We start from the raw sequence: 24,805 nt of genomic DNA on the forward strand, positions 1-24,805 counted from the left end.
CGTCGAGATTACCAAAAGATAAGCAATCGTGTTGTATTAGTTATTTGCATTGGATAAAATGCCTAATTAACTTAAATATCTACTTGGCCAGTTTTGGGGGATACAAAGGAAAGTGGTTTCGTATTAAACATTAGTTGTTTTCTTGACCAGTTATTGGAAATGAAAAAGAAAGTTGTTTGTTCACGGCCTATTAAAAGAAGCATTTTACTTTTTCCACCATAAACCATTAAATGTATCCGGTTTTAATGAGGTTCAAGTGTTGTTTCTTGTAAGTGGAGACGATTAAGAGCCCTCTTGTAATATATCCTTCGTATAATCTCAAATATTGCGCAGTTAAAGTCCAACAATGTCGGCGCAACTGCTTTGTGTCGTTGTGTTTTTTGCTGGATTTTTTCTCGTTACCAATTGTGAAGGTATTTATATTTGGTTATGTAAATATGTTATATAAAATCCGTTTTGGTAGCAAAATTGTTGTCATTTTTTATGTAAATAATATCAGTTCATTAAGGGCAGTCGGAAATTTCTTATAACCAAATTTAGTTTTGCGCTTAGCTTAACTGACGCTTACTATAGGTTGCCGCAAAATATCTTTTTTTTTTTTAATTTGAATGCATTATCATGTTTTACTCATTTGACTTGGTTATAAACTATAAAAAGCATATGTAACGATAAAACAAATATAAGACTTTATATTTCCTTTTAATTAATAGTCCAGGGAAAAAATGAGGGAAAAATGCTCAGAAATAATTTTGGTGGATTTGTGTCAAATCAGGCATCACATTTAACATACAAAAAGTATAAAAAAATCACACGGTTCAAAATGTGACTTTTGGGGTTTAAAAAGTACGTGGCCACACATTTCCCAGTAAAATAAGCGTCAAAATATCGCTATTATACTTTTTATCTGTACCTTTATATTATGCACTTTTGTTTTGATAATTTAATTCAAATGCGTGAAACAAGATAATGCATTCAGATTTAAAACAATGGCATTGACTTATATTGTGCAAATGGAACAAAAAATGTATGTTTATACCGAAGTGGTTTTAATGCTTATTGTTTTAAAATGACTTTAAACCTGAAAAATAACTGAGTTTTATGGGAGTAGACACAAGATGATACAATTGTCAGGGGCGTAGCTAGGCTTTACAGAATGTTACGCACGAAAGGGGGCGGGTGTGGAAGGGGTAGTATCCCTGTAGCCGGTTGGGGGGTCGGGGCCTCCCCAGGAAAAAAAAAGAAAAATGGAACTACCATGTTGAGCTCTGAGGTGTATTTTGAGGGATTAATAGGTTCGAGACCGCCGACTTTGTAGTTATCAAGTAAGTGATTTAGGCTCAGAAAGCTATCTAGCACAGAGAAGCAATGCTTCCTTCTATTCTAATATTATTTGTAGTTTAGCCCTCAACTTTGATGCCATTTTTTGGCCATATTTATTTTTTTCATTTTTCAAATTGATGTTACGCACATGCGTAAATGCGTAACGCTGGCTACGCCGCTGATTGTAAGGAAAATAATAACTAGTCATAAACTGACACACAATTGATGTCGTTATGTACACCGCATTGAATCTTAGCTACTGGTGTATCACATTGCTTACGACACATTTTTCTCCCACCTCAGATTAGTAGATCCATTAATCTAACCATGCTAGAAATTCTTATCTTGCCCACGGGCGAAGATAAAATGCCCGTATGGAACTTCTTTTAATGGTTACCACATTGTAATTACCTCCCTTGTTAAAGACTGTCGTCTGTAGCGCATCATGGAAACCTTGTCTTGTGGCAATATTTAGAACGCGAGTTAATTATTTCTCGCTTCAAATGTCACCAGAAAACAGTTTTCACGCACCTTTCGAGAAATAATGCTTCACTCTTCTTAGAACTATTTAAAGACCGATCAGACCATTTACATACTCTGAATCACTGCGCGAATATCCATGACAACCACGAATTATTGCATATCCTTACGCAATTATTATCACTAAGCACAAAATAGTTCCGGCAAAAAAATACATTTTTACTTTATTTTGTTTAACTGAGGTGGGAGAAAAAGCATCTACCATAGCCGCTCGTGTAAGATAGGTTCATCCCGACCCTCGCACAGGGTGTTTTGCGGAAACTCGGTAAACCTCGTTTCCGCAAAACACCCTACGCTCGGGTCGGAATAACCCTTTCTTACACTCTCGGCCATGAAAGATACTTATAATCTTTCGCAGTTGTTATGTATTTTTCCAATTCGAAATTTAGAGGGGTTGTCTACCGCAGATAATTTAAAAATGTCGTCGGAATATTTATCTGTATTAGGTAATCACGTTACTTTCACATGCTAAATATATACAGTATAAACAGGGACACCTATAAGCGCTATCTTTAAACGGGTAAACTCAGATGAGACAGTGACAAAATATTCTTTTAATCATGTAAAAAGATGTATATATTATCGACCTCATATTAGCTCGTATCAACAATTCTTGGCTTGTTTTGTGGAAATAATGTATTTGCCGATTTTTGGACCATCTGGTGTCCAGCCCCTTTAATAATATACAGTACGGTATATATTCACTTAACTGTAAACAGTGCTTGCTAGGTTTCAACATTATCGTTAAAGATTTAAAATACAAACATAATACTAGGGTACCATTATCTTAAAATTCTTCTCTGTGAGCATTTTTAATAATACTAGGGTACCCAAAACATAAAATTCTTCAATGTGAACATTAAACATAATACTAGGGTACCCTTACTTAAAATTATTCAATGTGAACATTTAGCATACTACTTGGATACCCTTACATAAAATTCTTCAATATGAACATAAAACATAATACTTAGATATCCTTACTTAAAATTATTCAATGTTAACATTAAACATATTGCTTTGATACCCTTACTTAAAATTATTCAATGTGAACATTAAACATATTACTTGGATACCCTTACTTAAAATTATTCAATATGAACATTAAACATATTACTTGGATACCCTTACTTAAAATTATTCAATGTGAACATTTAGCATACTACTTGGATACCCTTACATAAAATTCTTCAATATGAACATTAAACATAATACTTAGATATCCTTACTTAAAATTATTCAATGTGAACATTAAACATATTGCTTTGATACCCTTACTTAAAATTATTCAATGTGAACATTAAACATATTACTTGGATACCCTTACTTAAAATTATTCAATATGAACATTAAACATATTACTTGGATACCCTTACTTAAAATTATTCAATATGAACATTAAACATAATACTTGGATACCCTTACTTAAAATTATTCAATGTGAATATTAAACATAATACTTAGATACCCTTAACATAAAATTCTTTAATGTGAGCATTTTGCCATACTTTTGTTTCAGTTTCCGAAAAAAGTATGTTTTTTGTGTTTCACTCATTACTTAAGCGCTCCGTATGTAAACCTTTTTAATACATTTTCCCTTTTCAGAAATTGATGAAATTGTTGTGTTTTGTATAATATCAAAATAATTTCATTTCAGAAAAGTTCGGTTGCAAGTTGCCACAAGAACCTTTGTTCGGCCATTTTGATTTTAACGAAAGACGGAAGTCATACCGATTGAGCTGCGACGAAAACTTCCGGTTACAACCGGGCGGATTGTTGAACCTTGACCGATTTTGTAGAAACGGAAAATGGACAGGACCTGTGAGAGATTGTGTTCTGAAATATCAAGGCAAGATATCAAAGGGGCACTAGATGGGTTAACACTTTTTAGATGCACGAAAGAAGTGTTTTAATTTTAATGTATTATTATGTTTAACTTATTTGACTTTAATGATCAAAACGAAAAAAAATAGAAAAAATACTTGTGTACAGGAAAAACAATCGCTTTTATGAATAGCGTTTTCGTTAAACAGCTACGTGGTCCCAAATTCGCCAAAGTTAAAAAAACCGCAAAAAAGCTTATATTGTTTTATCTGTAAAAATGCCTAAGCTTATATCCTAGGGCAATTATCATTATCCTGGGCAATCTTCCCACTTGGCCAATAATCAACCAAAAGCCAAGGTCAACAAGCTAGTATTCTATAAGCAATAACTATCCAAAACGTTTGACGCTACATCATTAATAAATAGCGTTAACAATGGACGCGCCATATAGCGGCGTTTTATGTATTTCGCGCATAAGTTTTGATGATATCAATAGAAACTCACAATTGTAGCCATTCAATACGAAATTGACTGAATCCGTTTGCTAAAAGTTGAAAAATCACAAAGGTTCGTTTATTGATCAATATACGAAAACTCGTTTAAAGTGCCACTCTTATTCAAAATCAATACATACAAATGTACAACAAACATAAATTTTAATTGATAAACCTTTAACTTCTTACTAAATAATGCAATTATTGAAAATATTTATCACTGATAACAAGATTGTAACCTTGTATTTAATAGTAGAAAGCGCAAAAATATTAAGTGATTGGTGAATGCTTAAAGATTTACTGTGGTCTACTACAGTCTCTTAAGGTAGAACGACAGTGTTTTATGCTCATTTCTTTTAGATTAAACTCGATATCCTTCATAAGAACCATTGTTTTCGACATTTATTAATCCTGTTTTGAATATTAAAGCAATATTTTTAATTGACAAATGTGGTAAATCTTTTTTGGGATTAAGAGTGCATCTCTAATACATTCCTTATTTAATGACCACTCATGTTAAACCTTCCATATATATGTGAAGTATAATGTGCTTTTGTAAACAATTTGACAAAGTTGGTATGAAACTAGTTATTATCCTTACCTGATGAAAAGGTATGCTGTTTTCTTGACAACAACCAGGCGTTTGATATGTAACTTTCAAACAGAGGCAAATATCGACACTGTCCATGAACTACTGCTGTCCGAGAACTACTCGCCTACTAGTCGGGTTTATAGAAGCAAACCATATCAAGGCTTCGTAGACCAGCACTTTGATAATTTGAACGGCATTTCGTACGCAATATCAGACACCGTTAATTAAAGCTAGATATATTGAGCCTGCACACTTATGAGACGTGTGCTATTCACGAGCACCACGCACACCCTTACGAGTAGCTTTTTTAAATATCTTTAGTAATTATTAACTCATTTTTTTCGCTTTCAGTCAGGAAACAATGCCCCCAGCTGTACGACCCCAAAAACGGAAAGGTCTTCGCTGCATCGCTAGATCAAGGGGCTTCCGCTGCATTCGAATGTGATAGTGGATACCTTCTCGTTGGGTCACGTGAGGTGATATGCACAACCAGCCAGATTTGGAGCGGGGAGATCCCTATCTGTAGAAGTATGTGTACATTCTACTTTTAGAAGGATGTATCTGCCTGAAATATTTTTTTCTGCCTGATTTGGAGCGGAACCATTTTGTTCTGGAGTCTGTAACATGTTCGCATTTGTTGGAGTTTGTTTAAAGACATATGCACGTTTCTGATATAGCCATATATTTGAAAGAAAATGTATTCACTAGCATTTAACATGTTCTACTTAATATGAGTTTGTTTTATGCTATGTGAACGTTTCTGATATCGAAAGAAAGGTCAGTGAAACGTTCATTCACGAGCATGTAAAATATTCTAGATCATATGAGTTTCTTTAATCCATGTGACCGCTTCTGAAATCGTCAGGGAATTTAACGAAACATTTATTCACGAGTAAGTATTCTGACTTACATCACATGAGTTTGTTTTATGCTATGTGAACGTTTCTGATATCGACAGAAACATTGAGGAAATGTTCACTCACGATTGACATTTTCTCATTCATATGAGTTTGCTATGCAGTCAAAACTCCCTATGTCAAAGTTGTTGGGACATCGGGAAACAGATGGAGATAACGATAATTCGATATATCCGAAATACAAAAAGTGAATAACTTAACCGAAAAAAATCGGGATAAGGTTCGACATAACTAGAACGTCGAGATAGCAGAGTTCGGCATAGCAAGTTTCGACTGAATGTCATTTGAACGCTGCTTTTATCGTAAGCAACATGAAGGAAACGTTTATTTACGAGTATGTAACATATCATATTCTACATCATATGAGTTTGTTTCTGGCAACGTGAATGCTGCTGAATGCGTTCGCTTCAGGACTCAACAATTATGTTACATGTTCACATTCATATCTGTTTATTTTAGGCAATATGAACGCTGCTGATATCGCCAACAACATGAAGGAGACATTTATTGATAAGTATGCCGGATCAACTTCGACATCAGAGTCTGGACCCCAGGGTAAGATGCAGTCTGGAAACAAGGGGTAGAGAGACTCTATACGCCATAGTATGCTAGAGTCTCGACTCATATACGAGCTAACTGTGTCCATTTAGATTAAAATATACACAAGGTTGTTTTTCTCAATTTCCATGGGACTGTTAAATGTCTTAACCCCTTTTAATTGTGTTGCTTTATAGAAAGTAAATATATATCTTTCCTAGTCCACGATTGAACGAATCTCAAATAAAGGTTGTCCTTTTGATTTTTTTTTACTTTTTTAGGACCGAAATGACAGTTTATGTAATACGATATATTTTACAACTATTCTTTTGCTATGAAATGTCAGATTTCTATTATTCCATTGGTGAAACTTGGATGCCTTTGATATCTTTGCTTTCCGTGATTTTTGGTGATAGAACTTAAACAACAATTGTAAAAAGCAAGGCAGAAAGTGGTTAGCCATGTTGCATGCCGCCTGCCGTTTTAAATTGTTTATATCGCCATCCGTTATTGGTACCTTGAAGTCATGTTATTATAAATTATATTTACCCTAATTTACTTTATAAGTTTTCTGAAACCAAATTTCTCCAACCAGATTAATATGAATGGCCATTTAATAGTATCAAATGCTTTCTGAAGTCTAACAACAGTGTCGCCCCTTTTATTTATTTCTGTTCAGTATATTCTATAATATATTTTATATGTCTAATGTTGTTTAATTGATGTGACCTTGTCCGTCATGACCAATGAGTTTTAGAAGGACATTTTGTTGACAGGAAGATTTTGTATTTTTTATTAATATGAAGTAATGATATTAGTCTAAACAAGATAATGCATTTAAATTTAAATTAATTTTTGCATCAACCGAATGTCTTACACCTTGAACTTGAAGATACAATGAACGACAGACACACAAGGTCACAGAAACAAAACGACATATGCATTAAAATATCTTCATTATTGACTGTTGGGGTTACCAACTGAGAACATTCGGAGAAGCAGGAGTTCAGTGAGAGTTTAAAAGCACGACTATAATGGAACAATTAAGTTCATTGTACATGTAACAGTTCCGTTAATTGAGTTAACGTACAAACAGTAGGACGGAAAATACCTTTTTAACATGAATTAATTTATTTTCCTGTTTCTTTAGGGCGTCTCAGTATTGGCAAACGAGGCCTTGACATCATCATTGCCGTCGACACCTCGTCCAGTATTGGGACAGAATCTCTGAAAATTGCAAAGCGGTTCATGGAAGTCCTTGTCAAAATATTTGGTGTGTCTTCAAATAAAGCCGGAGGTAAGTTGTCCATTTTGTTTATAAAGGATGACATTCCATTCTCTATTTTAAGTTGTACGACGTCTTCACGGTTTACTTTCATTTAGAAAAAAAATAAAACTTTAAACTCACACCATGATGGATCTATTTGTAGGCCAAAACGGAACACGATTTGCCATTGTAACGTTTGCAAGCACCGCCACTGTGCATCTTCAGATTGATGACAAGCTTGTGCGAACGGTCAACTCCACCATCGACAAAATCAACGAGATTCAGGTACTTGTATAAAACAAATAAAGCAGCATTCTATGGATTTCCGGACATTTCGTTCCCTACTAAAATGTTATCGACATCTTATAATCCCTAATATTTTATTTTTGTTCTATTGGTTAGTTCAATTCAAATAAAGCCAGTGAATATATACAAGGAACAATATAGATATGCAAAAAAATACCGGAGCCCAATATCACGAATATACTTAAGTCAAATCTCAAACTCAGTCTCATCAAATTTTATCACATAGCATTAAAATTTATTAAAAATCATACATGTTTTTTTTACATTTTTATAAGGGCATTCTATCATAAAATAATGCTGATAAAAGCCTTTGGTCGAATTCCAAGGTAAATATATTCTACAGCCAAAAATGTATTTGAGTACAATTCTGTATTCTTTATAAAATACTCAAGTATATTTTTTGCTCTAGAATTAGTTTTCTTTGAAATATTGACAAAATATTTTTATCAACACATTCTATGAGAAAATACATTTTCAAAAAGTATAAAACATGCAAGATGTTGAAGAATATTTTGATTTTATATGGTGAAATGAGTTGAGACTGAGTTTGAGATTTGACTGAAATATTTTCGTGATATTGGGGCCAGGTTGTATTACAACGACCCTGATACAAAAGTGATAGCTTTGTTCTAATACGTGCTTATCCCTAACGAACATATTGAACATTCAAATGTTTACAACTTTCGTTTCTACGTTGACAATTACGCTACAACATTTGCTTTTGTTTATTTGTTATTTCAAACTCTTAAAAATAATTTCTCTACCACTGGGTACCAAATATTGTCCCTGACTAACAACCTAACAACCTAAAGTCCCCGGGTTTGATCCCTGCTGCGTCATAGTTTTTATTTATATTGTTTATTTTCTATATTAATTGCCTTTATGCGTATTTCATTACATTACAATAGCAACTCACTCGCCTTTATCATCATCATTATTTTTATTATTATTATTTTTATTGTTATTATTATTATTATTATTATTATTATTATTATTATTATTATTATTATTATTATTATTATTATTATTATCATTATTATAAGTAGTAGTTTTGTGATGCTGGACATAAAAAATAAATTATATGTATTTGTCATCACATAAAAATAATAAAATTATTGTAATATATTATTTAATCTATTCTGCAGATAACTGGAGGTGGCACGTCTATTTCAAGTGTTCTAAACACCATCATCACTAAAATCCATCTCGTAAAGATAGCCGGTACGTACATAGTAGAACTATTCAACCAACGACATAAAAGTCCGAATGACTCTACGCGTACATTAACCGGCCCTACTGGGTTCATACTCCGTATAATAACATCTATCACACAATTTATTGTTTAACAATTACACCAAAAGTTCATAACTCTTTCCAAAATTGTTGTCATTTTTTTTTAATTTCATTTATGAGAACCTCACATAAATTCTTTGCCAGCAATTCTGTGAATAGAACGACCCTACCGTAAAAGGAAACAGATATCATATGACGTCACAATAACGCGGGAAAAATAATCACTTCATAGTTGATCTGGGCCATTGCAGATACTAAAAGACCTATATTTGACGTAAATTTGATGAGCTAATGGCAACAACACGTTTAACAAAAAATATATAAGCACTTTTTAACATGTTAATAAAAGTTGTTCGCGACCTGCTGATACGATTGAGCAACAAGATAAACACATTTCAATTTATATTAATACGCGATTGATCGCGATCCTAACATATCCGAAGATGTTGCATGTATCGGAAAATGTTCGCCTTTGCCGAAAAGCAGTTCATTTAACGAATGGATGTAAATAAGAGTCAGTGATTAATCTGCTTGTCTTTGCTTCAAATTTATTTTTAAAGCTGGACTCTTACAGATATACGGTTTCAACAACTTTTTTATTTTTTGTCGTGGAAAGAGCAACTTTTTTGCATAAATATCTGCAAACCAACGTTAAAAGATTTCTGACAAAAGATCAGAGCGCAGATTTTCATAATCTAATTCTAAAATTATTGTTTTATAGCTAGTAACGGTTAAAGTAAAATGCTTAGAACATAAATTTTTAACTGAATTATAAAAATCTTTTTTTTCAGTAGTCTTAAATTGATGCCATGCATTTTGGTAAAAATTGGCACGTTTAAAGGCAAACAATTAAAAAGTTGTCAAAACGTTTGATCTTTGAGAGTGCAGCTTTAAGATAAAATTAAAATTATCCTTACCTTATATCATTGCATATTCTTTGCAGTCGCTATCGCGCCCTAAGAATATTTTTTAAAACATTAACACAAGATATTTTCTTAATATAAATAGAGGATCGGACATGATTAGTCATTTCATACGGAATGTATTAAACGACTTTTTTCTAAATATTTATAAAAAAGACTAGCCTTGGCGAGTTTGTTGTGTTTTGAAACTTGAATAAAAAAGTTTAAAGAAGTTCGTATGGAATGCCCACGAATATTATACATTATATTTATTCTTATGTACCAATTTACAGCGCTAAATAGATAAAACGTAGCTTTGTAGCGAGGTCAGTTTCCCCGCTTTTCATTACTATTCACCACAGGGGGCAGAAACAAAAATGTGTTTCTGCCCCCTGTGCTATTCACTTGTTGTGCATACAAATATATAATGACGTTATTTCATGATGGCGATTTCATTTGTTATATATTTACACCTAAACTTCCATTCCTTTAATGAACTGCTTTTCGGCAATTGCGTTTATCATCCGATGAACGCAACATCTTCGGATATGTTCGGATCGCTATTCAGAGCATAACAATATACATGACAATTGTTGATCTCGTTATTGTTTGTATTGTATAAGCAGGTCCCGTAAAATATAAATCAACATGAAAGTGTTATTTTATGGTTTCTTAAATGTATGGTTGACATAAGTGTTTCATTGTTACGTTTAAAAGTGATTTAAAGTGGTTGATCTTTTCCCGCGATATTGTGACGTCATTTGATAAAATGTTTCCGGTTACAGTCGGTTCGTTCTATTTACAGAATGGGTAAGAAAGGATAACTGAAATGTTTTCTTAAATGAAATAATGAACTATTGGGTAAATATAAGTAAGGAATTGCGGGATTGATGTGATTATCGGGGATTGGGCTGGTCAACAATTCATTCCTGAAATAATTTAAGTGTAGGCTATCGTTCATGTTTCGACATTGCTCATTTTCCAGGATGCGATAGCATAGGTTCTGCCATAGAATAAGATTAAGACTATTTTGTCTTACCTTGCCTTATCTATATCGTATCATATATAAACTCCTATTTCTTATCATAGTTTTGAGCATTATGTTTTTTATTAGGATCAAACCGAAAAGGCCAGGAAACTAACAGAGCTGTTTTTCTGATTACGGATGCCTCACAGACAGTCAAAGCCAATACCGACCAAATGACTCAAAAGATTAAGTTATTGAAAGGTAATTTGGGGGACCTATGTAACAACTGATACAGTAATACGGGGAATAATAACACGTGACAATACTTAAATGAAGATATTTAAATCTTTTAAAGCTAATTAACTGCCGAAATGCAGATATTTGATTGGTTTAAAACCTTTGCCACTGAAGATATTGGTTTAATGACCTCAAAGCGTATTGATTGGTTACACGTGTTTGTTGAAGCGCGGTTTTGAATTGTGATCTATGAATTCAATTTGATGTAGATATCCATCCCTAACATTGTTATACGAAACGTAATCATATATATATGAAATAATCAATACTATCTGAACACTAAACACAGACGAAGGATACGAGATCTTCACAATGGGAGTTGGAAGAAACATCGACAAACTCATGCTGAAGAAAATAGCCAGCGAGCCAACCGAAGAACACGTTTTCCTGATAAACCAATTCAAGGATCTGAAAGCGATAGGGGACACGATTGCAGAAAAAAATATAGGTACGTAAAATAGTCAAACTATTCATGATCACAATTTCAAGGATATGAACACAAAAAGGGTTAAAATTTTATAGACAAATATAGGTGGCGTAAAACAGTCAAACTATTTCTGATTACAAATTTATCGATCCTACAGCGAGGGGACAGGACTGCAGAAAAATATATAGGTACGTAAACAGTCATACTATTCCTGATCACAATTTCAAGGATATGGACACTATTAGGGTTAAAATTGCCTAGCAAAATATAGGTACGTAAAACAGCCATACTATTCCTGATCACAAATTCAAGGATCTGAAAGATATAGTAGACACGATCGCAGAGAAATATATAGCTAAATATATAATATATATATATATATATATATATATATATATATATATATATATATATAGGTACGTAAAATAGTCATACTATTCCTGATCACAAAATCAAAGATCTAAAAGCGATAGTAGACACGATCGCAGAGAAATATATAGCTAAATATATAAAAAATATATATTTATAATAGGTACGTAAAATAGTCATACTATTCCTGATCACAAATTCAAGGATCTGAAAGCGATAGTAGACACGATCGCAGAGAAATGTATAGCCAAATATATAAAATATATATATATATAATAGGTACGTAAAATAGTCATACTATTCCGGATCACAAATTCAAGGATTTCAACACTTTAGTGGTCACAATTGGGTACGTAAAACAGTGATACTATTCCTGATCACAAATTCAAGGATTTCAACACTTTAGAGGTCACAATTGGGTACGTAAAACAGTGATACTATTCCTGATCACAAATTCAAGGATTTCAACACTTTAGAAGTCACAATTGGGTACGTAAAACAGTGATACTATTCCTGATCACAAATTCAAGGATTTCAATTCTTTAGTGGTCACAATTGGGTACGTAAACAGTGATACCATTCCTGATCACAAATTCAAGGATTTCAACACTTTAGTGGTCACAATTGGGTACGTAAAACAATGATACTATTCCTGATCACAAATTCAAGGATTTCAACACTTTAGAGGTCACAATTGGGTACGTAAAACAGTGATACTATTCCCGATCACAAATTCAAGGATTTCAACACTTTAGTGGTCACAATTGGGTACGTAAAACAGTGATACTATTCCTGATCACAAATTCAAGGATTTCAACACTTTAGTGGTCACAATTGGGTACGTAAAACAGTGATACTATTCCCGATCACAAATTCAAGGATTTCAACACTTTAGTGGTCACAATTGGGTACGTAAAACAGTGATACTATTCCTGATCACAAATTCAAGGATTTCAACACTTTAGTGGTCACAATTGGGTACGTAAAACAGTGATACTATTCCCGATCACAAATTCAAGGATTTCAACCCTTTAGAGGTCACAATTGGGTACGTAAAACAGTGATACTATTCCTGATCACAAATTCAAGGATTTCAACACTTTAGTGGTCACAATTGGGTACGTAAAACAGTGATACTATTCCCGATCACAAATTCAAGGATTTCAACACTTTAGTGGTCACAATTGGGTACGTAAAACAGTGATACTATTCCTGATCACAAATTCAAGGATTTCAACACTTTAGTGGTCACAATTGGGTACGTAAAACAGTGATACCATTCCTGATCACAAATTCAAGGATTTCAACACTTTAGAGGTCACAATTGGGTACGTAAAACAGTGATACTATTCCCGATCACAAATTCAAGGATTTCAACACTTTAGAGGTCACAATTGGGTACGTAAAACAGTGATACTATTCCTGATCACAAATTCAAGGATTTCAACACTTTAGTGGTCACAATTGGGTACGTAAAACAGTGATACTATTCCTGATCACAAATTCAAGGATTTCAACACTTTAGTGGTCACAATTGGGTACGTAAAACAGCGATACCATTCCTGATCACAAATTCAAGGATTTCAATTCTTTAGAGGTCACAATTGGGTACGTAAAACAGTGATACTATTCCCGATCACAAATTCAAGGATTTCAACACTTTAGAGGTCACAATTGGGTACGTAAAACAGCGATACCATTCCTGATCACAAATTCAAGGATTTCAACACTTTAGTGGTCACAATTGGGTACGTAAAACAGTGATGCCATTCCTGAACAGCAAATCAATTCAAGAATCGAACTGCTACAGGTAAACACGACTGAACAGGTACGTTAAATTGAACATTCAATTCATTTAAAGAAATTGATGCATTTGGCACAACAAGCCTATCGCATCACCAAAATATTGAAAGGGAGACCCTGATTAGTGTTAAAGAATGATTGGAGACTAAATTGGTTTAAACCCCCAGTAAATTTACATTTTACTAACCGTTCCAAGACGGTACCTATCAATTCTTGATAGTCATACCAATAACGTACTGATAAGAGTTTAAAAGGGCTTGGAGACTCTTAACAAGACACACATGATGTCAAGATCAACAAAACATGTTTTATGTGTTTCAAAAAAACAAGAAATAACACATACACATAACCGTGGCAAGATCATTTCTCCCTACCCAGATTAGTTCATCAAAATATTTGACCATGCTGAAAATATTTATCTTGCCCACAAGCAAAGATAAAAATGTACCTATTTTCACCACACACAAAACAGTTCTAGGGAAAAGTACGTTTCACTATATTTGTTTGAATGAGGTGGAAGAAAACGCATCTATCATAGCCGTTCGTGTACGACAGGTTCATCCCAACTCTCGTGCAAGGTGTTGTAAGGATACCTCGTTTCGAAAAAAACCTAGTTAAGGTTAGAATGAATCAATCTTACAATCTGGGCCATTGCAGATTATAAGTATCTTCCATGGCCGAGAGTATAAGATAGGTTCATTCCGACCCGAGCGTAGGGTGTTTTGCGGAAACGAGGTTTACCGATATTGTAGATGCTTTTTCTCCACCCTCAGTTTAACAAAATTAAGTAAAAATGTATTTTTTTTGCCGGAACTCTTTTGAGCTTAGTGAAAATAATTGCGTACGGATATGCAATAATTTGTGGTTGTCATGGATATTCGCGCAGTGAGTATGTAAATGGTCTGATCGGTCTTTAAATAGTTCTAAGAAGAGTGAAGCATTATTTCTCGAAAGGTGCGTGAAAACTGTTTTCTGGTGACATTTGAAGCGAGAAATAATTAACTCGCATTCTAAATAATGCCACAAGACAAGGTTTCCATGATGCACTACAGACGACTGTCTTCAACAAGGGAGGTAATTACAATGTGGTGACCATTAAAAGAAGTTCCACACGGGCATTTTATCTTCGCCCGTGGGCAAGATAAGAATTTCTAGCATGGTTAAATTAACGGATCTACTTATCTGAGGTGGGAAAAACTTAAATTCCAAGTTAAAATGTTGTTAATAGCAAATTTGATGGTGTTTGGATGTTATGTAAATGAATGTTGAATCTTGAAAGTATATTTTGTGGAATATTAAAGAAAATAATTTCATGGGAAATCCCCTTCTTGATAATCTTCGATTGTCGATGAAATATCATTACAAAACAATTAATTTTGTCAATGAATATATTTTGCTTTAGGAATTATGAATTGTCAAGATGGTGCAACATGCCGTGAGAGTATATTTGGACGGTAGTTTAAAACAATATACACATTTTCATTGGTCATACCATACTGTATATAGGCAAAGCACTTTAGAATGAAACAAGCCGTTTCATCATCAACCATTCATCATATCGCTCGTACAACATCAAAAAATAATGAAAAATGCAATGATACATTGCAAATATTTTTTTTTTTATTTCAGATTACGGCAAATGTGGAATTTCTGGAAACACAGACATAGCACAAGGCACGGACGCGAGTAAAAAGGTGACCTATTTCTCTGACGATTTAATTATATGTGGTTTGTGCGTGTCACTCACACATGCATATATTGATATACAAGAAGAATTAAAACTTTGTTAAAAAGAAACATTCCTTTAAAGTAGTTTAATACTACAATTTAACCATATATGACGTCAGTTCCTGAATATCGTCATTCTATATACCTGTTCTAACAGGTTTAGTGTAACAATAAATTCTTTGTTTGTATTTTGAAAAAAAGCCTGTAGGCCGAAACGTTTTAAAAGTGTTTAATAAGTAGTGGTACAGATATATTCCCTGAAGAACAGTTTAAGTGATAGTTGTATTAAGTTAAACATAATATTCTAATGAAGGTTTATCATATAATTGTGCAATCCTATCTATAAATATAAAAACGAGTAAAGCATTATATTGTTATATTTTATCATATTATACAAATTTTTCAAAATTAAATTAAATATTTAAAAAATGCAAATGTCATGATCAGGGGGCGTGGCCATGGGTTGGCTGGTTAAGTGCCCAGAGCAAGACGTGTGGGGGCGTTCTTCTGTGCGCACGATATTTCATGACGTCAGCAAGATGCGTGTCTGACGTCAACGAAACAGGACACGTGATTCCCTACACAGAAAACATGGTAAGGATAATAATATTGTGATAACATATACGTATTGGATTGTTTTTATCTTTTACTACAAAGTAAAATACGGAAGACATCTATAACGGTATAAATAATATTCCTAATCGTATAGACATGTGTTACCTTACCTGTTTATGAAGAATACGAGTAGAGATGTTGTCAAAGTCTTGGTATCATTAACGTCGATGTCATGAGTGTAGTCGATATGTTGTTCAAAAGCTGCATATCTGCCATAATCAAAAAACCGTTCAGGGCATTCGATATAAACTTGGTGAAGCTATTTTGGGGCGTGTATTGTATGTTTGTGGTGATATTATTTCTGTAAGTGGTGTTTAAACGCTGGTGTCTCTAGTCAGGCTCACGCCTTAGGCATATTATCGGTGTTTTTGTTGAAACTCTTTTCCTTGTAGTTTTCATTGTTTTTATGGTGCACATGCTACCACAGACAAAATACACATGTAAAGCTAAACGCATAACTCGGAATTTGGTAAGTATTAAGTAGTGTCCCTTTTTGACTGACGTTCAACAAATTGCTGTTGGCGTTTGATCACCGGTGTTCTTAATTACTTGTTTGCTGATAACAATATCAATTCAAAGAAGGAAAAATGTATGTTTTCAAGCAATACGAAACACAATCATTCAGGATTGTTGGGATAAGAGTAAGGTTGTGCACGTTAACTGGTTAAACATCCAGAAAGTTTACATTATACTGACCATTCCAAGACGGTACCTAATAATCATTGATATATATACCTAGTTTTTTTATATAGTATATATGCAATATGCACTGTGTTGTTTGTCGAGTTTTGTGCTTATGTTCCACGTCTCTTGTTTGTGATTTTTTGTTTTTGTGGTCTGTGTCATTGGCGTTTACCATTAAACGGGGTTTATGATTAAACTGTTGGCTACTGAGCTTGTTTCTGTAATCTTTCACATAAATACGACAGTACCGACACCGACGGTAAGTTAGTACTTTTTAATTTATGCGGACGAATAAATTAATTGTAGCACCATGCCATATAACATTCAAAACATGGACTTTGTTCATACCCTTTGAGACTAAAATTGTTTTAACAGTTCTTATATTCAGGAATATAACAATATATAAGATAAGCAGCAAATATTATATAATTGCAGATAACAATAAAACTAGGTCAATCCATGTTATTTTAATGGGCCGAGAAAAATATATTTCCGATTTGACACACAAATGGGGCTTTTACGGCTGTAAAAGCATATTATACCAATGTTGTATCAACAATAATGTGTGATTTAGATCAGATTTAATAGTCAAGTTCATTTTCCTCGGGGGGGGGGGGGGATTTTTAAATGCAGAATGAGCTCAAGTATGTCATTTCATGCTATATTAAGAAAACATGAACAATATACTTCTACTTTAACATCAACACGGTGCTTAACGGCTGTAAAGGCATACTGTACAAATGGGGTTAATACAATAAGCTGAAATTAAGTAGCTAGTCGAGTATGGATAGTCAGGTCAGCTTTTGACGGGCATACATGTTGATGCAGGGTGCGCTCAGATGTGTTTTCCTCTTTGTATTATTATATACACTATAAACACACACTACCAAAAACAAAAAAGAAAGAAACAATAAATTAGGACATTCTTAAAGTCTAACCTGAAGCATATGCCCTATTCCTTCTCAGATAACCGTGAACCTCGGGGATTCGCGGTTGTATCAAGGTGATGACGAGCAGGTGATGCCGGTTGTCAAGGACGTCATCATTCACCCGAACTACACTGGTGTCCCTAACGAGCATGACATCCGAGATTATGATGTGACCATCCTCGATTTTGGCGAGGACAATAGCACACAACCACCTCTGAACAAGTTCATCAAACCGATATGCTTTCCCTATAGTAAGTTTGCTTTAGTTACTAACCTTCTATATATAGACACCAAGCATAATATACAACGCTACTTGGTAAGACCTGTAGTACAACAAGCCAATAGAATTACAGGGACAAGCATATAAGTCTTGAACATAACATCATGTTTAATGGTATGAGGATGATAGCTTACCCTACACCAAGCATTAGCCACAACGCTACTTGGTAAGACCTGTAGTACAACAAGCCAATAGGGGACAAGCCCATAAGTCTTGAACATAACATCATGTTTAATGAAATAAGGATAAGAGCTTACCCTACACCAAGCATAATATACAACGCTACTTGGTAAGACCTGTAGTACAACAAGCCAATAGGGGACAAGCCCATAAGTCTTGAACATAACATCATGTTTAATGAAATAAGGATAAGAGCTTACCCTACACCAAGCATGAGACACAACCTTACCTGGTAAGAACTGTAGTTCAACAAGCCAATAGAATTACAGGGACAAGCACATAAGTCTGGAACATAACATCATGTTTAATGAAATAAGGATAAGAGCTTACCCTACATCAAGCATGAGACACAACCTTACCTGGTAATAACTATAGTTCAACAAGCCAATAGAATTACAGGGACAAGCACATAAGTCTGGAACATAACATCATGTTTAATGATATTAGGAGGATAGCTTACACTACACCAAGCATGATACACAACGATACCTGATAAGACCTGCAGTACAACAAGCCAATGAAATTACAAGGACAAGCCCATTAGTCTTGAACATAACATCATGTTTAACGATATTAGGAGGATGATATATTACCCTACACCAAGCATGAGATACAACGTTAACTGGTAAGACCTGTTGTACATTAAGCCAATAGAATTACAGGGATAAGCCCATAAGTCTTGAACATAACATCATGTTTAATGAAAATAGGATAAGAGCTTACCCTACACCAAACATGAGACACAACGCTACCTGGTAAGACATGTAGAACATCTAGCCAATGGAATTAAATCATTGTGCCATTAAACATGATGTTATGTTTTAGACTTATGGGCTTGTCCCTGACATCTTATTAAATTTTGAACAACCTAGAACCTTTATCCTACAATCTTTAAATCGCCCACTTGAAGAAGTGCAATCTATTGCTGAAGAGGCCAGGTTCTTGGAAAGGGCCATCTTAGGAAAACCTTATTTATCTTAATATTTGCAATTATTTTGAGGAAAATTGTACAACTGCAGCCAATAGTAAGAAACTTGAATAAAGTTTCAATGGTTATCTTTAGGCTAGTTAAGGCACATTCAAATGATTTTATTGGTTAATATAAATTATCTTGTAAATAATGCATAATGCATAACGCATTTGGTAATTATAACTAATCCGAGGACTTGACCAGTTTAATCTGGAATTACCTTTTGCGTTTTATCTTTATAAAGGATTGTTGGGATAAGAGGTTTGTGCACATAAACAGGTTTAAACCCCCAGTAAATTTACATTTTACTGACTGTTCCAAGGCGGTACTTTACAATTCTTGATAAACATACCTAGTTTTTTATATAAAGTATGTATGCACTGTGCAGTTTGTGGATTTTTGTGCTATTATTCCATGTTTCTTGTTTCTGATTATATGTTCTATTTCTTTGGCGTTTACCCCCGGCCATTAAACCGGGTTTATGTTTAAACTGTTTGCTGCTGAGCTTGTTTCTGTAGCTTTTCGCATAAATATTGGATCTTAAACTCATTTCATGAAAGGTCTATGTAAATATTAAAAGAGGCTATCGTCATTAAACCTAATGTCCACATCGGCCTACGTGTCATAACCTTTACCTTACCATGTTCAATTACATTTCAGGGAAAGTGTACAACTTATCAGAAGGAAGATTGGAGTCTTTGAAAGTAATGGCTGGTGAGGCATATGGATTCACAGTAGGCTGGGGTCTCTCCCCAGATTCACATACCCGACAGGTCAATTTTATTTTATTTAAAAGGCTTAAATGTTCAATGTACAGATATGAATACACAATGATCAAAATGATATAATATGTGACTTATTTCGAGAACAAATATTTTAAATGCTTAAGGAGAGCTATCCTAGTCGCCCGAGCGTCGGCGTCGGCATAACCACTTATATTAATGTTTGCGTACCACCTCAAATATTTTCAAAGTTTATGGACATATGGCTTTGAAACTTTGAATCATTGCTCACCATCATGCCCCCAACCTGTACACAGGAGGAGGTAACTCCATCAAGCATTTTGACAAAATTATGCACCTTTTTATAATTTATGTTAATGTTTGCGTACCACCTCAAATATTTTCAAAGTCCATTGACATCTTGCTTTGAAACTTTTCACGCTTGTTCACCATCATACCCCCAACCTGTACACAGGAGGAGGTAACTCTATCAAGCATTTTGACAAAACTATGCCCCTTTTTCGACTTAAAATTTACGTTAAAGTTTGCTTCACTGTATCAAGCATTTTTAACTCATTGTTAGCATGTTCAGATTGATTGTTAAAGACTCAACGTTTCATACTTCTTATGCATTTTCAATGTTTTGGATTGTTTACACCCAATTTTTTTTTTAACATAACCCCATTTAGCTATGAATACTTATTCTTGTTTTTATTTACATTTTTCATCACATGTGTTTTTTTCTACGAAGCCCTGTTATGTTACTGTTTTATGTATGCTTGTACATGGTTTTCTAATGATACAGTATGCCTTAATTTCTATTATCTTATTATAATGTTTTTACTATTGACCATTCAACACCTTTTTATATTTACACTCTTTTCTATTTACAAGTTCCTGTTATTTACTACACTTTAACAATATCCTCCAGGATGGATATTATTTTATATTGTCAATCACTGAGAATAGTCGAGCACGCTGTCTACTGACAGCTCTTGTTTTTATTCTAATTTTCAAAAGATCTCCATAGCGTATTAAGTATGACAAGGAATAAAGGTGTAGGTACCAATGAAAATTTTAACCCGTTCTGCATCCCCCAAAAAACTTTTCTCAATAAGGCCTATAAAATACATTTGGTTCGTGTAACCCGACCATACCTACGGAATAGGCGCCGACCCTACCGTTTTTATAGTCAGTTTGAAAAAACAAATATTTTTTAATTGCGTTTCAATATGTAGATTAAAACTTTAAATGCTTATACAGAAGGTAACTTTAACACCACTCTACTATGATGAAAATGACATTCTTATATAAACCTTATATAAAAAACACACACAAAAAAAACACCTACCCTACCTATTTTTGAAAAGGATGATTTCCTAACCACACATTTTTTTATTTTTTTTAGGCCTAAGGATATGACATACTATTAGAGACGTCATTTACGAAATGCTGTTACTTGCGCATACAAATATGCGCGTTTAAGTCCTAAAACAATGCAATTAATATATTTTAGTATCAATTTGAGACGTATAATAAAGAATAAAAATGTTTTGATTAAGAGTAATATCCCAATATCTTTCACCTTGTTAATACCAAAAGTGATTATTAAACTCAGGTCTACGCCGTTCGTATAATATAACTTTTGGGTGCTGACTCGGTATATAAATATCACGATCTTACACTGAAAAGAACAACTATGTGTTTATAATCTTATGACGTCGTGTCTCGTTGAATGATCTGTTAGGGCTTCGATTCTCGTTTCTATAAATACGTATATAGTTACTCTTGGACTCTTCTCTTTAGTTAACATTATATTATTGTAATACCACTCAACGCAACTCATCTGAAATTAAGTTGAAACATCACACCGGTCCACAGTTTTAGCTTCCGCTATTTATTTGTTATACCTCACAAGTAAACTCAATTTAAGTTGAGTTGCATTGAGATCAGTTGTAATATCATACAGGTACCGTGGGGAAAACAGAAGCAAAACCGACGGGAAATCCAATCAGACGTCAAATGTGGACGTCGCTACCCAGGCCTGAAAACTGAGAGATACTTCTGTGTCGGAAATATAAGGAAGGAAGGGTAAATAATTTTTAGGGATAACGCTAAGATGCACTCTTATCCCAAATAAGATTTATCAGAATTAAAACAAATGTTTCAAAGATGGAGATGAAGGAAACCGAGTTTAATTTGAAATATATATAAGTATCTCAACCTTGTGTGCGATATTGAATCGCAAGAAGTATTTTAGCACTCACCAATCATTTAATAGTTTTGCGTGTCCAGCTATTAAATACACCGTTACAATCGTGTTATCAGAAAAAAATACATTATTTAGAAAGAAGTTAAACGTCAATCACTCAAATCTATGTTGGTTATTCATGTTTATGCATTGATTTTGAATGAGAGTGTTACTTAAAAGGATTTGATAATACTTTACGTTTATGGCTTCATTAACCGGAAACTAATCCGTAATACACAGGATGCTGCGTTGGCCGCGGGATTTTAAACAACAGAGTATTTTGCCGTTGCTAGGTTACCAGTCACCTTATATTAAGCTTAATATCTTGAAAGCTGGATACTGCTCGGGCCGTTGCTAAGAAACAAGTTACCAATTAGTATGCTTTAATAGAATGCTGCTTAGGCCGTTGATAATTACCAGAAGCCAATCACTAAGCTTTAATAAAATACTGTTTAGTTCGTTGCTAGGAAACCAGTAACCAATCACTTAGCTTTAAGAAAATAGTGTTTAGGCCGTTGCTTAGTAACCAGTAAACAATCAGTAAGCTTCAATAAAATACTGTTTAGGCCTTTGCTCAGCCGTTGGGACTTTGTTAATAGAGCTCTTATTGTTAGTAATAATGTACAGTCGAAGTCTCAATCAACCAATCAATAAATTTCATTATGTTGATAATCTATGTGCTTCTATCTTTTAAAATGAACTTTCATCTTACATTTACTTACATAAATACCTCCTCTAAAATGTGTTTTTAAGACAATGAATTTGTCAAATCTATTCTCAACTGTTTCATGAGTTTTAGCTGTCGTTTAATTAATCTATGATTTCCTTGAATTTATTTAACATATCAAATACATTCATTAAATCGTTCCTGCATTGATGATGTTCGAGTTTTAAAGCAGATAATGAAATGAATAATCACTGGCGCCAGTTCATCATCATACGTAAATATTATTTATATCATAACAGCGATTCCTGTAGAGGTGATATTGGTGGCGCGTACATGGCAGAACTGAGCAACTTTCGCTACAGCGCATTTGGACTCGCCCAGAAGACGTACGACTGTCAAGACCATCTCCAATTCAGCATCTTCCTTGATCTGCATCACCCATCAATCACCGAATGGGCTCTTCCAATCCTTGGTCGCTGTAATCGATTGGGCAGCGCTGAGGACGAAGAAAAGGAGGCGGAGTTAGAAAGAGAGAATGCTCGAAACAAAACTGAAGAGGCGGATCTTGTTGAAAACGATGCAGATGGGGCGGACCCTGTTGAAGATAATGAACAAGCGGGGGTAGAAAATGTCGTGGATGATGTTGAGAAAAAGGATGGCGGCAAGAACGGGAATGGAGAAAAGAATCTCAAAAAGAAGGGTAAGGGTAAAGGCAAGAAAAAAAACAAGAACAAGAATGGTCAAAAGAAAAATAAAAGGGAGAGAAATTAGACCAACCTGTGCGATTAAAAATTTGGTGTTACATTTACTAGAAACATATGGCTCATGGCTCATGCATGAAAAACGTGGTTCGTCAAACCATTCTATTCTATTCATTGCTGTATAATTAATTGATATGGCTGTTTTCTCTATCGATTTTTTGCTATTTTCAATATGATGTTGCTGTTTTTTTTTAAAAGCATAAACTATTATTGGTAAATAAGTTAAGTAGGAGGAAAACCAATATTCAGATCTCTCACTTCAAGCCACTAGCATATAATGTTCGTATACGTGCATTAAAAAAAAAACGTTATTAGTTATAGTATAGTCTCGATTCGTATGTTGTTGTAGTTCAATTTAAATTCAATATCTTCAAAACAGTATATTCCCACTTAAAATCAAATATGGTTGATATTTGTAATTTGCTGACATTCTGTCAACATATAATTACCTTTAATTTGACATTAATCGATATGACTTGTGTGATAGTATTTGTTTTATTTAATTTAACGCATCTGAAAGTTGCCAGCAATACGTATTGCAAAATGCATTTGTCCGTATGGCACTCTATTGACGTCACAAGTATCATCGCGCAATGTTTAAATGACGTCATAGATAGAATAGTGCGTTATCTAAATACTATTTGTTATGTAATAACGAGTCGTTTAAGTGATCTAAATCAGTATTGCATTTTGATGCGAGAATCGTATTCGACTATCGTGTTGTTGTTTTTTGAAAATATCCACTCAAGTTAATCCCTTTTATTTTGCATGTATTTTCATAAGTTTGTCAATATTTTCCAGTATTTCCAAGTATCAGCATGCCTGTAAATAAATGCTTTATTCGAAAAGATTTTATTTTCTTATTTCTCTTCCATGACATGCAAACACACAACATACATAAGTATATTACTGTGCCAAAGCGTTACCACTTACAGTTGAACCAATGACGATATTCTGATGAGTGTATTGTGTGTCTTGTAGCGCTGTTGTCTCTTGTTTGGCAATACACTACAACGGACAGCTTTTCCAAAAGCGATTTACGAATCATGTGTAATTTGTGTTGTCTGATAGCGCTGTGCCCCTTGTTTGGAATTTGTCTGACCCTAATAACACCTTTCAACACGACCTGGGTCAACGTTTTAGCGTATCTGGTTGTCCCAGGG

At 34.0% G+C, this 24,805-nt stretch overlaps 1 protein-coding gene across 1 annotated transcript; it reads left to right on the top strand.

The window, feature by feature from the left end:
* Positions 1 to 262: 262 nt before the first annotated feature.
* Positions 263 to 24,492, top strand: LOC128223814 (complement C2-like). The gene is made up of 15 exons (XM_052933229.1): positions 263 to 413; positions 3,518 to 3,709; positions 5,122 to 5,298; positions 6,147 to 6,242; positions 7,375 to 7,521; positions 7,655 to 7,776; positions 8,943 to 9,018; positions 11,107 to 11,220; positions 11,546 to 11,704; positions 15,485 to 15,549; positions 16,031 to 16,177; positions 17,849 to 18,062; positions 19,902 to 20,014; positions 21,933 to 22,054; positions 23,181 to 24,492. The coding sequence occupies exons 1-15, from the start codon at positions 347 to 349 to the stop codon at positions 23,650 to 23,652; spliced, it is 2,283 nt and encodes a 760-aa protein (XP_052789189.1). The 5' UTR covers positions 263 to 346; the 3' UTR covers positions 23,653 to 24,492.
* Positions 24,493 to 24,805: the final 313 nt, after the last annotated feature.

This window comes from Mya arenaria, chromosome 17 (genome assembly GCF_026914265.1).
Source record: "Mya arenaria isolate MELC-2E11 chromosome 17, ASM2691426v1".
NCBI lineage: Eukaryota > Metazoa > Mollusca > Bivalvia > Myida > Myidae > Mya > Mya arenaria.